At 54.9% G+C, this 12,307-nt stretch overlaps 7 protein-coding genes across 7 annotated transcripts; 3 read left to right on the top strand and 4 right to left on the bottom strand.

The window, feature by feature from the left end:
- Positions 1-1,129: 1,129 nt before the first annotated feature.
- On the bottom strand, positions 1,130-2,918 carry W97_02115 (uncharacterized protein; the record flags this gene model as incomplete). Its single annotated transcript, XM_007780017.1, has 3 exons — positions 1,130-1,850; positions 1,896-2,436; positions 2,855-2,918. 3 exons carry the CDS (start codon positions 2,916-2,918, stop codon positions 1,130-1,132), a joined length of 1,326 nt encoding a protein of 441 aa, XP_007778207.1.
- A 442-nt stretch (positions 2,919-3,360) lies between these two features.
- On the top strand, positions 3,361-4,294 carry W97_02114 (uncharacterized protein; the record flags this gene model as incomplete). Its single annotated transcript, XM_007780016.1, has 3 exons — positions 3,361-3,501; positions 3,662-3,833; positions 3,918-4,294. The coding sequence occupies 3 exons, from the start codon at positions 3,361-3,363 to the stop codon at positions 4,292-4,294; spliced, it is 690 nt and encodes a 229-aa protein (XP_007778206.1).
- A 300-nt stretch (positions 4,295-4,594) lies between these two features.
- Positions 4,595-5,464, bottom strand: W97_02113 (uncharacterized protein; the record flags this gene model as incomplete). Its single annotated transcript, XM_007780015.1, has 1 exon — positions 4,595-5,464. The coding sequence occupies one exon, from the start codon at positions 5,462-5,464 to the stop codon at positions 4,595-4,597; it is 870 nt and encodes a 289-aa protein (XP_007778205.1).
- Positions 5,465-6,022: 558 nt separating this feature from the next.
- W97_02112 (uncharacterized protein) lies at positions 6,023-6,898 on the bottom strand (the record flags this gene model as incomplete). Its single annotated transcript, XM_007780014.1, has 1 exon — positions 6,023-6,898. One exon carries the CDS (start codon positions 6,896-6,898, stop codon positions 6,023-6,025), a length of 876 nt encoding a protein of 291 aa, XP_007778204.1.
- Positions 6,899-8,572: 1,674 nt separating this feature from the next.
- Positions 8,573-9,166, top strand: W97_02111 (uncharacterized protein; the record flags this gene model as incomplete). The annotated part of the gene is made up of 2 exons (XM_007780013.1): positions 8,573-8,839; positions 8,927-9,166. 2 exons carry the CDS (start codon positions 8,573-8,575, stop codon positions 9,164-9,166), a joined length of 507 nt encoding a protein of 168 aa, XP_007778203.1.
- A 471-nt stretch (positions 9,167-9,637) lies between these two features.
- W97_02110 (uncharacterized protein) lies at positions 9,638-11,294 on the bottom strand (the record flags this gene model as incomplete). The annotated part of the gene is made up of 2 exons (XM_007780012.1): positions 9,638-11,077; positions 11,151-11,294. 2 exons carry the CDS (start codon positions 11,292-11,294, stop codon positions 9,638-9,640), a joined length of 1,584 nt encoding a protein of 527 aa, XP_007778202.1.
- A 353-nt stretch (positions 11,295-11,647) lies between these two features.
- On the top strand, positions 11,648-12,186 carry W97_02109 (uncharacterized protein; the record flags this gene model as incomplete). The annotated part of the gene is made up of 3 exons (XM_007780011.1): positions 11,648-11,705; positions 11,760-11,841; positions 11,916-12,186. The coding sequence occupies 3 exons, from the start codon at positions 11,648-11,650 to the stop codon at positions 12,184-12,186; spliced, it is 411 nt and encodes a 136-aa protein (XP_007778201.1).
- Between the last annotated feature and the right edge of the window lie 121 nt (positions 12,187-12,307).

Here is a 12,307-nt window from a genome sequence, read left to right as displayed (position 1 = left end):
GCATCTGACTTGGGTACTGGTACTTGTAAGGTCGTCTACAGCGAGGCTCTAAGAGTACCTCGCCCTATGTCATATTAGTAGCACTGACAGGGTTCACAGTAGGCAGGTGGTAAATCATGAAGTACTCAGAGAGCGCTGCCCGAGGGCCAGAGAGCACTCGACGGACTTCATGGCAGCATCTTTCCTACCCAAACAATATCCAAGCACCCCATTTGAAAATCTTCTCTTGTCCCTAAACAATCTCCAAGTTGCCGTGTTTCATCTCAGAATCGCCAGAGTACCCATATTCTGCACAATCTTCGGTTTCAGCCATAGTGTCCCAATGAGCAGGAGCTCCACCAGGAGGAAAGCTTTCCCTCATCCTCAAAACGCCAGAGAGTGGCCCCATTTTCAATCCTAGGATACGAATCAGGACCAAAAACAACCAAGCAAACTCCAGCGTCAACCCAAAGCAGGAAGTCGGTGTAATGCTTAGGAGTTGTGTCTTCTCGACACCCTGGGTTGTCGTCAGCCCGAGATGCCAAGCAGTACCACGTTCGAGGTCGACAGTGCTCCAGACTTCTCGCCATCACCACGTCGAATTCCTCTTCGCGAAGCCCGCGATGTCTAACCCGATCAAGCCGTAAGCCATTCTCTCACCCAGGCCCTATCATTTTGAGCGAGCCAGACCACCATTCAGCCTAGACGACGATCCAGGTCTCAGCGACAGCAACCGTCGGCAATCCGCATCGATGTTGCAGCACCCTCTACCGACCCGCCACGGTCCCCGAATCAAATCACCTCCAGCACCACCGCAGCGGCCGAAGCCCCATTAGCACTCAAACTCTCCCATTGGCAAACGAACCAGGAAGGCATCACCGTCACCCCATGTCTGACCAGGATAAACCTGTGCATGGTCAGGGAGTCGGACGCCTGTACCTGCGTCGCCAAAATGAGGATTCGAGTGCGTGAATAGGAACCGACGACTATGGAAGTGCTCTTGGATCCTTAAATCAAGAACATGTGGTAAGCTGGAGGGGGGATGCTGTGTCGAAATGTCGAAGCATGAGGGACGGGGCTACAGCTCTCTACCACGGACAGGAGAGGAGAAGTCTTGCGTCGATTGTGCGGATGCGAACGTACGGTGCGTCTACAACTCCTCGTCGTCATCCATGATGAAGCTAGGGATCTCTTTGGGCGGTTGGTAGGCCGCGATCTCAGCGCTGGAAGGTAAAGGTGCCACACCACGCTGAGCGCTCGGGGTCGCTGGCATACCTTCGTCCAGAGTCTGGGGTGGACTACAGCGCCGCTTTGGAGTCGTGGTGTCACCATCATCATCTGGGCTACCACTTCTTCGTCGCTTTACTGAGGTAGGAGAAGACTCTTCGCCAACATCAGGACTCTTGCTGCGTTGGCGTTTTGAAGGCGAAGTGGGGCCGGCGTCATCTCCCTCGTCCTCTTCGCGGCGGCGCTTTGGTGAGGTTCTAGTGGCTGCATCGTGGGCAGTAGTTCTCTTCCGTCCGCGGCTTGGCGACCTGGGGGCGCCTGCGTGGGAGGTATGCGGTGAGTTCAGGGGCGGTGTCGACTTCTTGCTCGCTTCTGCCATGTGGGTGAAGGTTATCACTGGCTTCTTTCCTTTCTTCGTGGCATCCTGCGTCTTTCCTCCGCCGCGAGCCTCCAACTCTCTCCTGTGTTTTTCGTACACCGCGCCTAGCTCAGCTTCCTTGTCGGCCTTGAGCTTCTCCTCACGTTCTTTCCACTGCTGCCTCAACTTTCCCACGCTCTGTGCATACTGCGTAGCGTACTTTGCCTCTACGGCTTGCATTTCTTCTTCCAACTCCTGCTTGTAGCGGCCTTGAGCCTCTTTCCACCTTGACTGATAGACCTCCGAATTTCGCATGATGATGAAGTCCTACGTAGCAGCAAAAGCTCTGCTACGCGCAGCACGCATGTTCGCATCGTACTCTTTCCTCTTCGTGATGAGCTTCGCTTTCTCGGCTCTGTGCAGCTCTTCCTCCTTCACAAGCCTCTGTCTCCGTTCTTCGAGCTTGCGCACCCTGAGACCATACTCCGCCTTTGCATCTTCACACTTCTGCCGCTCTTCATCGTATGCTTCACTGCGCTCCAGCATCTGCGCACGGAACTCATCTCGATGCTTCCACTTCCCCACATCTTCCCAGTACTTCTTGTCCCATTTGAGTCTATCCTCGCGGGCGTTAACTATCTTTTCGCGCTTGATCACCAGCTCCTCACGCCTGGTTACCCGCTCCTCGCGTCGAAGGAGATCGGCTTCGCGCTTGCTCTTTGCGGCACATCGGTCTTCGTAGGCGGGGTCTACTATGCCGAAGAAGTGACGGACGCCTTCCGGGAGACGCTGCCACTGGTCACGGGCGGTGGTGGTGATGGGTCCGGGCTCGACTGCGGAAACGTGAACCGGAGCGTCCGGATCTGAGGGAGCTGTGCAAGGTGAGCTTATGATCTTCCGGGTCGCGAGATCAGATAGCAGTAAAGAAGTGTAAGAGCTAGAAGAAAGGAGACGAGGGTTAAGTGCCGCCAACTCAGGAACCCTCCTCATATGAATGGATCCTCTTTCACGCAGACACAGGCAGCGGCGAAGATAGGTGACAGGAAAGCGAAGATTGCCAAAGGCATGGAATGTCTCTGATACATGCTTTCGAGAGTGCGGCAAGGAAGTTTTGGGACGAGTGCAGACACCGGCGCGGATCACCTATCCGTTGACAAGTTCATCTCTACCTTCTGCGCGACGCTGACACTACGAAGCATTGGCATGCCGAAGACTCTCGGACTCGAAAGCCCTTGCAGAGTTCGTCTACACAGATGCGAGGCAAAGAAGTAAGACGAGAAATGAACCTACTGCTGTTCCCGCTTGGGTAGGCGAAGCCGGCTTTGACGACGCCGAAAGCAGTGACGAAAGGCATTCTGGAGTTACTGAAAGCTCTGATAGCTTGGTAATGATCGTAGGAAGAGGCTGTATCTGGGATAGAAGACGGCTTTGAAAGCTGGTGGTTGCGTTTGAAAGCCGTGGTTGATGGATAGATTTGGAGGTGAGCTGTTGTGGGAGAAGTTGTTCAGACGCGAGCGCAGGCCATAGCATTAAGTGAATCATTGTTGCAATAGCTATGCAAACGAAGATCTCTTCACTCACTCACTTCACGGCCAATATCAAAATGGTGGACCCTGGCCCGACTCTATGCTCTGATTGGTCAGCCCTGCCAAGCCAAAAAGTTCGTGATATCGGACGTTGGAGAGCTTCGCGAACTCCTGCATCAATTCCATTGTCTGCGCTTCTACCTGCCACCACGCCTTCTGGTTGAGAGGTCGGACACTAAAACGTATAAGTTGAGCCCGCGAAGCAGCAAAATGGATATCCGTGTGCTGAGGCCGTCGGATATCCCAAATGTGCAAACAGCCAATATCACGAATCTGCCCGAGAACTATTTCTGCAAATACTATCTTTACCACGCGATGTCATGGCCGCAATTATCATATGTAGCAGTCGATGTACGTTCAGTTTCGCTCTTCTGCTCCCACAAGTGCACCGCGGCGGTTTCCTTTCCATTTCTATCCATAAGCTCTCAGGCCTCGGAAAATTCGAGCCAGCCCGTCTATCCTCTCTCCAGCGTTCGCAAGACCCAACAGCCGGCGTGTTGACACATTTCAGGTTTCACGCCCACCGAAGACACCGTATGACCCGCCAAAGATTGTCGGCTACGTCCTCGCGAAGATGGAAGAGGAACCCGCGGACGGCGTGCAGCACGGCCACATCACGAGCCTGAGCGTCATGCGAACGCATCGCCGACTCGGACTCGCCGAGAAACTTATGAGGCAGAGCCGTACGTCCTGGTCATTACTCCTTCAAATCCCTCGAATTGTCCGTGGATCACATGACTTGGACTTACCGACTAACAACCTTACAGAACGCGCCATGGCAGAGACCTACGGTGCAAACTACGTTTCCCTCCACGTGCGTGTCTCGAACGCCGCGGCGAAGCACCTATACAGCGACACGCTTGGCTTCACGATCGAGAAGACGGAGCCGAAGTACTACGCCGACGGCGAGGATGCGTTCAGCATGCGCATGGATCTGTCGGACCTGCGTCTCAAGATGCAAGACAGCGATGATGAGGACGAGGAGGGAAGTGTGGGGCAGGATGAGGGCGGTGAGGTTGGCAGCGCAGGGAAGAAAGGGGAGGGGGCGGAGGCGGAGAAGAAGGCGAAGAAGAGGAAGGTTAAGATGGGGAGGGGGTTGGGTGTGGGAGAGCTGGTTGAGAGGAACGAGATACAGAAGGCCTGAGATGCTTGTGTGGGAGTGTTGCATAGACGGTATTATATATCTGTGTTTCCAGATACCTTCAGAATACATGGTTATCAAACGATTCCAAACCAGCAAATCTGAAGTTCAAACTAAATAACTGGGTATCTCTTGAGCTGAAGCAACGCCTAGCCATGCTATGCTCTCCCAAATTAAAAGCGCCAGAGGCAGCAACGCTCGTCGGCTTAGCCGGGCAGAGCGACCTGTCTTTTGCGGTAACATAAAGCTGCAAGGTCCACGAGACGCATCAATCGTCTCCTCCTGACAACAAGGAAACCAGATTCAACTGCTCGCAGCCGTCGAGGCCTGCTCCCCGAACCTTCTCCTCAGCTCCGGAACCGGCATCCGGCTCATGTATATCGTGATGACCGGTATCTGCCGCACCTTCTGCCTCTCCTCCTCTCCAGGAACTCTCATCTTCTCAAAAACCTCCTCCTCACCGTCTTCCTCACCTTCGCTTTCACCCTCACTCCCATGAGTCCTCTTCTTACCCCTCAAGCCCGCGCTATCTGCGCTGCCCCCATCCTTTTCCCCCATCTCATCCAAGATGCCATGCACCCCGCTGTACTGCCACCACCCCAACCCCCTACCATCCAGCTCCCGCTTCACAACTTCGACCACGCTGACCAGCTTCGTTGCTGCCTTAGATCTGGCGCTCAATGCTACTATTGTGGTACGTTCAGCCTTCTTCGGCGCGTCTGTGTGATCTACTGCAGCGGACGCCTCGTTCGTGAGCTGCGAGAGTACTGACACGACTTTTGTGTGCATCTTAGAGGACGAGGTGATCGGGTGCGTGTGGAGTGTATATTTGACTTTCAGCGCTTCAATCTCGGAGGGGAAGAGCGAGGAAGATGGCGGCGCGGTGGTAGTCGCAGGGAGGGAGACTGAGAGGGAATCCGCTGCTGGTTGTGCTGGCGCTGTTGCGGCCTTGATTGCCGAGGGAGCCTTTGCTGGGGCGAACTGAGGCGCCTGCTCGTCATCTGTCTCCTGCCTGGCGGTCCGTTTTCGCTTGGTACCACGGGGAGGCGTCTCGGCTTGCGTGTCGTCTGATATGAGAGGCTTAGTGGGCAGGATCTTGCTCGCTTTTGGGGATCTAGTGGTTGTATGGCGGGCGGCTAGTTTCGGCGTTTTGAATTTATTTGGACGCGTCATGGCGGAGAGATCGGGTGAAGGATGTGGATGATATGGTATACACAGCTCGCAGGTGTCTGGAATCAATGCTTGGTATAGTCCCTGAAAAGCTCCAAGAACCGAATCTTGCAATCCAGGATCCAGGAACGTCAGATACGAGTATAAGGACGAGTGTAAGGAAGTGAAGTTACTAGTAGTGCCGAACGGCCTAGACTGGAGAATTACGAGCGGAGGTTGTAGCGTTGCAATACTGTGCCGGTCGAAAACCTCTCTGCGATGTTGAGGTATGTTAGAAACCAAAGGCGACACCAGATCACTGGACGGTTCTGTGGGCTTCTCGCCTCGGGACTAATTGCAATGGTGCACCTCTACAACACGTATATGATCTTCCTACAACTATTCTGAGATTACAATGGATTTAGAGAATATCGCGCACACACCACCGCGGCAGCGCGTTGTGCCTCGCGTAGTGACGTCAGCAGCGTGATTTGGCCGTCGAAGCTGTCGGATCCTCTCGCCGTAACTAACCAGAGCAATACTCAGTCGGAGAACCGTGTGGTACATATGGCGAGAGCCGTATCAAAGTAGCATGATAATTTTCTTTTGCCCCTTTTCAGTGTGGTCCTTAACTCCACCACTTCGGGCGAACCAAACGCCAAGTCTTACAAACTCCTTCGTACTTGCTCCATGAGGCTCCACAAGAATACTCCAAACATAACGGAGGATTCTCTCTGGTTCCATGGCGGCTAGAGCCTTCACGTTCGCTTGATCCGCAAGAACCGCACTTCCGCAGTCAAAAACACATCTTGCTAGCTGAGTGTACGGCCTTTCAGTGCTATACACCGTAACGTCATGCCCTTCAATGCCGACCGGAAACTCTATGTCGGTAAGTGGGCTTGGTTTAGTGTTCCACGTTGCTGGCATCAGGCAACCTTCCAACGTCAGTTTGGCAGAGGCGATCTGGCCGAACTTTTCCATCCCATCGACAGCGTTTACCTCCACCTCCACAATCCGCGCAAACTCTTCGTTGGTATCCGATAAGATCTCTGGGAGTTCTACGCCGCCATCCACACTTACCCAGCTCCATGTCGGAGCGACGTACATTTCGCTAAAGCGCTCTCTCGGCGTACCGGGTGTTGAGAACACGCGCCATAGCAGCGTTCGGGGTAGCTCTTTCTTCCACAACCCTGCGACGTATTCGCTCCGGCTGTCTGCTGCCATACGCTCTGCCACGCCGGCTAGTGCTGCGAGTCTGTCCGGGCAGGGGTATGTCAGGTTGAGATTGCTGTATTCCGAGACTATATTCTGCCACAGGATGTCTTTCGTGGATAGTCCACTACTCTCGTTCAAATCTTCTTCCGGTGCAACCGCCCGCTGGTCAAGCGAAAATGGCGCCATGCCTCGGGATGCCATCCCCGGTGGCAAACCGGAGCGTCTGGTCTTGCAAGCCTTCATCTCTGAGCACTCCCAAAACAGCTGATTGGCATCAAAATGTAGGACGCGAGGGGCCAATAGCCGTTCTTGTAACACCCAAGCTCGCCTTCCTAACGGCGTGAGAGAGCCTATCCCATCTCGAAGCAGGTAACCATCGATCACCTGGAATGCATGGTGTGGTGATTCTTCAGCATCTGTGGCGTTGAGACAGACATACTGGGGCCTGATACCTTCTGGATCTCTGGAAGTAAAGCATCCGGCTGTGGATTCTAATGCCCACGTCGCCGCGATATCGAGCACACCATTTTGGTATATCTTCCTCATGTCTACGATGTGTTTCTGCTAGTCCTTGCTGCTGTTTTCACCTGACCGGATAATGCAGGGCGCGTCTATCCAAACAAAGGATATGTTCAGTCTTCGGCAAATCTCAAGCGCATGTTGGAACGTGCGAGGGAGCGCTGCTAAGTCGATCCCGTCGCATAGTGCTTCGAGGTTTCCATCCGTGAGTGTGAGGAAAATTGGCTTGTTCCCCCAGCAATGACTGAGCGTTGCGTATGGCCCCCTAGGACGCTCGAGCTGCGTGAGTAATAGCCGTGGTTTATCTGTGGTAAGGTCCAATAACCCTTCCGGATACCAGCCCTGTTCAACATCTTTGTTACAGTTTGAGTGTTCATCAATACACGTCACCAGCCACTCACGAATGACCTCGGTGAGAGCTGTGTGGCCGGTGTTTGTGGACACGGTGTCGTCCTGAGATGTATCCTGCAGCACTGGATTCCAATGGTATACTATAGGACTGCCATTGACCTGTCAGCCTCCTAGGAGTAGGGCGTTTGTCGAACGGGCACGCTCACTCGCCTGCCTTCCTATTATCTGGAGGTCTACTTGGCTTTCGAGGCTTGCCCCCTTCAGCTTCACACACAGTTGGTAGCAAAAGGCACCGTATATATGGGCGACTACCGCTGATTGAGCGCTCGGGAACGTCCATGTGGATATTCCGTCGCGTAATCCAGAACCACAGCCCACCTTTGCCTTCCTTGAACAGTTCCTCCATGCCGTATTCCGAGTAGAGGAGCCTGCAGACTTACAGTTTTGCTCTATAACTGTGCGGAAACTGCCAGCATCAGGATGATGGCGCCCGGTTAGGTCGCTGTTCATTGCTGACTGGCATGCATCACAAAGAATACCGGCGTCTCGAAATGGCGATTGCATCTCGCTAGTTTGTGGCTGGCGTGATACTGGATTTCAAGAAATCAAATCTCATGCGGACGACCATGCAGCTGAGAGATCCTGCTACCATCAGCCTCACTACCTATGTACCTCAACTAAAGATGAAACCGCTAGGAACCCTCATCAACACACCCGGCAAACGCCGAGATGATCATCTCATCGGCCGCGGCAGCGGCCCGAATCTCGGATGCAGCCTCAAGGCTGGATGACGTCAACTTCGTGATCCCTCCAGTCTGACAATCATGCCGAGTATGATGGCCGATATGTAATTGATCACAAAGACAGCCACTACATCCTAGACGCTGATTTCGTAAGCGATAAGCTCTCATTAAAGTATCACAGCCAAATCCATACACTCCTGTCTAGTCGGACATCCAGAGCTAAACCCTCCAAGCAGTTACACTACATAATACCCTTCCCGCATCATCAATCCACCCCTCCCCATTCCCACTCCAACCGCACACAATGGTGTCCTTCCACCTCGCCTACACCGCCCCCATTAACCCCTCCGACGCCTCGCCCACCCTCACAGTCCCCCAGGTATGGGCCGGCATGGAGCGCAAAGCGAAGAACGCCCACGAGTTCGTGCCCGCGATTACGGAGTGCGTGGTAGAGAAAGAGGAGACGGACGAGAAGGGCAATGCCGTCGTCACTAGGATCGTGAAGTTCAAGGAGGGTATGGGCCCGCCGGGGGACGTAAGGGAGGTCTGCGTGCATTCCAAGCCGGCGAAGGTAAGTTCAAGCCAGGGGGGGCTTGCACCGCGTGGCCAGCCAGCGGGTGAGCGAGCACCGAGCAGCCGGGGGCTGACGGATCCATAGGTCGACTATCACCAGGAGAACGGCAGCCTGATCACGAATATAATCTCAGCAGGGCCGTCCGGAAAGCCGGAGGATGTGTATATGACTTTTGCGTTTGATTGGCTGCATCCTGAGCTTGAGGATGAGGATGGCGAGGAGGCGCGGAAGCTCAAGGAGAGGTACCAGCGCGTGGCTAAGATGGCGGTGCATACTACTATTGATACCATACGGAGGCTGGTTCAGGAAGGACAGATACAGTGATGGGTAGGGGAAAAATTAGGGGGCTTGGGAGTTAATGCTCATGGTCTTGGGGCCTGGAAGCAGCCTGGAAGCAGCCTGGGCTGAAGAAACAAGACGAGATGATGCTGCGACGCTTCACCATGGAACTCATCGTATTTCGAAACTCACTTCTCCGCTAAAGCAAGCGTTACGCCATCATCGTAGCTTATGTCACGATGGGCCGATCTGGTGGTCGCGCTTGGACGATGCCTGGACGGCTGTAATCATCGGTTCTGACATCACTTCCAAAACTATGGAGATCGACGGCGCATGTATCAATATGCATTGATGAATGATACTTACAAGTAATGACTTCAAGGGGGGGTTAGCAGGTGGTATCGCCGATAAGAGAATGAAGCAGAGCCTGTCCTAAATTCCCTAACGCCTCATGACCAGTCATTCCAGCCAGGCCATCCTAAGATCAACCGCCGGAGACGAGGGTCCTCGTCTTCCTCAGAAATACATATCCTCAGCTTTCCTCCTCGGTCCGCCTCTACCTTTGATCTTCTCGGCGAACAGTTCCTTGCCAGCGTTGCCTCCCGTTCTCAAGGGGAACAACTCCACCGGCGCAGTGATATCAGGGGTCTGGGCAGCGCCCCTAATCGAGAAACCCGGCGCTTGCTGACTGGTTCCAGAACCGCGTATACTGAAGCCTTCAGTCTCATCTCCTCCGGCCGTCGGCGCTGTTGGCCTGTCGTGCAATCTACCAAAGGAGGAACCTCCGCTGTTAATTCGGTCGAAGAGATCTCGTTGCTTACATTCCTGAGTTCCGTTGGCGACAAGGTCAGCCGACTCGCCGGCATCCAGCGCGTCCGTTCGGCGATGGTTGCTGACAGCCGTCTTGTGCGGGAAGAGCTCTCTCGATCGTTTCGCCGGCGATGACTTCCTCGGGAACAGTTCTTTCACGCTGTTCGCGGGCGGCGAGCTGAGGATCATGACTGGCTCCTTTGCTGGGAACAGCTCTTTCCCCACGTTCCCCGAAGGATGCGGATTCGGGTCGCGCTTTCGGTAGGCGGGAGGTGGAGTCGAACTCCTGCGCCGCAGCCTTCTCCGCGCTGCTGTCTCGTCGCCCACAAAGCCTAGACGTCCGTCTCCATCTCCAGCTGGTGATGCGCTCCTGTCGCGCAGCCGTCCGTAGGTCTCATCGGGCTTCTTCGCCGCTCTGTTTGCAAAAAGATCTCCGTCGTCTCTGCCTCTACCCCCTGTTCGCCTCCCTCCCGGGCCCTCGCCAGACGAAGAGTATCCGGAGTGGGATTCTTGCCGACTGCGCGCTGCTGGACGGGTAGGCGCAGCTCCTGCGTCGTCGTCATACATGCTGACATCGAAGGCCGTCTCTTGCTCTCCATCGCGCCTGCGCCTGTGTTCTCGATCGTCGAAACGCCTTCGCCGGTAATCCCCGTTCTCGTCAGAAGCCCGTCTTCCACCGCGACCTCTCCGTGAGTCAAATCGCTTCCTCCGCTCGCTCGGGTCCTTGTCCGGGTTCATCAAATAGAATCGGCTTGCTTCCCGCGCGCCCTTCTTCTTGACATCTGTGCTGAATGCTTGTCTGACGTGGAGATCGGCATCAGGATGCGTCGCGAGCCTCTTCGCCTTCCTGAGCTCTGACAGTGGGACGAGGGCGGGATCAACGACTTGATAGAAGTCCGAGAACGCGGCCAATGCTGCGGTTGCTGCTTCGGCTGTCTGGTACACGATGTTGGCTGAGGTGTCGTCGATCCATTCTACCCGCACGAAGAGGTCTGAGGGGTATAGCTCTGAGGCGAAGAACTTGATGTCGGCTGTCGTCAAATTGTCGACGCCTCGGATGTGGACTCTCTCGGGTGCTGCATGGATGTCTGTGGCTGCTCCGTCGGCGGAGGGCGCGGCTACCAAGACCGAAGTATTCTGTCCTTCCTGAGTGGGCGTCGCGTCAGCAGATGTCTGACATTGGGTCGTTCGTAGTGGGAAGGCTCGATGAAGGACGTACGATTCGCATGGCCTCGGCTTCAAGCGCTGCTATCTCTGCGTCGCCGCCGAGGTCTATGTCCATTTCGATGTCCATGTCCACGTTGTAGTTCGGGTCTGAGGGGTGAGTGAAGGAGACAGGCGGGTGGATATTGGACACCTCCATTGTTGCACTTAGGTGATTGTTGTAGATAGGTGTTGGCGGGGTGGTAGCTGCGCGCTAATAGGGTTATAAAAGAGAGAGGAGCAGTGCCAGGGCGGTGTTGTGTCAAGCAGTTTGTGTGTGATGAAGCGCTCAGCCAGCGCGACTTGGAGGATATCTGAGCGACAGAGAAGGCAGTTCAGCCTGCCCAGGCGATGGAGTTCCGATTCCGCACAGGGCTGAGAGCGGGGCGGAGCGGAGGCCAAAGCTCCCTTGAATTCACCTCTCGCCTGTCTACCGTCAACATTACCTCCGTACACCTTTCAACACGCCCTGGCTGTCGCGTAGTCGTCTTCCTCCCCTATAACAGCGCGAAGATGACCGAACCGCGCATGCGACTGCGGCACAAAGGCCAGCAGTTTCCAACAGCAGACCGTACGCAGCCCACTCGCTGCCCGTTCCGCCGCAGCACGCTAAAGGCGTAGACAGTGGAGGCCTACCTTGTCGCATTCGGCGACGACCGTAACCCGCTTCCCGAAACCGTCAAGGTCCTGGACGAGATAGTGACAGAGTGCGCCTCCGCCTCCGCTTCCACCATCACCTCTACCATACAGCCCGCGTTGCACAAGGCTAACGCCAACCCAGCTTCATTATAGAGACCTGCCATGAAGCCGCCCAGAGCGCCGCATACGCCCGGCGCGCGAAGATCAAGGTTGACGACTTCAAGTTCATGCTGCGTAAGGATCCGAAGAAGCTTGGGCGTGTCACAGAGTTGCTCAACCTTGACAAGGAGCTGAAGAAGAAGAGGAAGGCGTTTGATGTTGAGGATGATCAGCTGGGGAAGGAGAACGTGAAGGAGGAGAAGGCGGTGGAGAAGGCGGAGAGGAAATCTAAGAAGGCTAGGTCGGAGAAGTGAGGGGCTACTGGTGGGGGGGAAAGAGATCTGGTTTTACGGTCGTTGCATTGCGAGGGCGTCTGGTATGGGAAAGCATCGCTTTGGAGTTAGAGATGGTCAGCATCTTGAAGGCGTTCGGATC

The sequence above is a fragment of the Coniosporium apollinis genome, assembly GCF_000281105.1.
Source record: "Coniosporium apollinis CBS 100218 chromosome Unknown supercont1.7, whole genome shotgun sequence".
In the NCBI taxonomy this organism is placed as follows: domain Eukaryota; kingdom Fungi; phylum Ascomycota; class Dothideomycetes; genus Coniosporium; species Coniosporium apollinis.
This window is presented reverse-complemented; position numbering and strand designations above follow the sequence as displayed.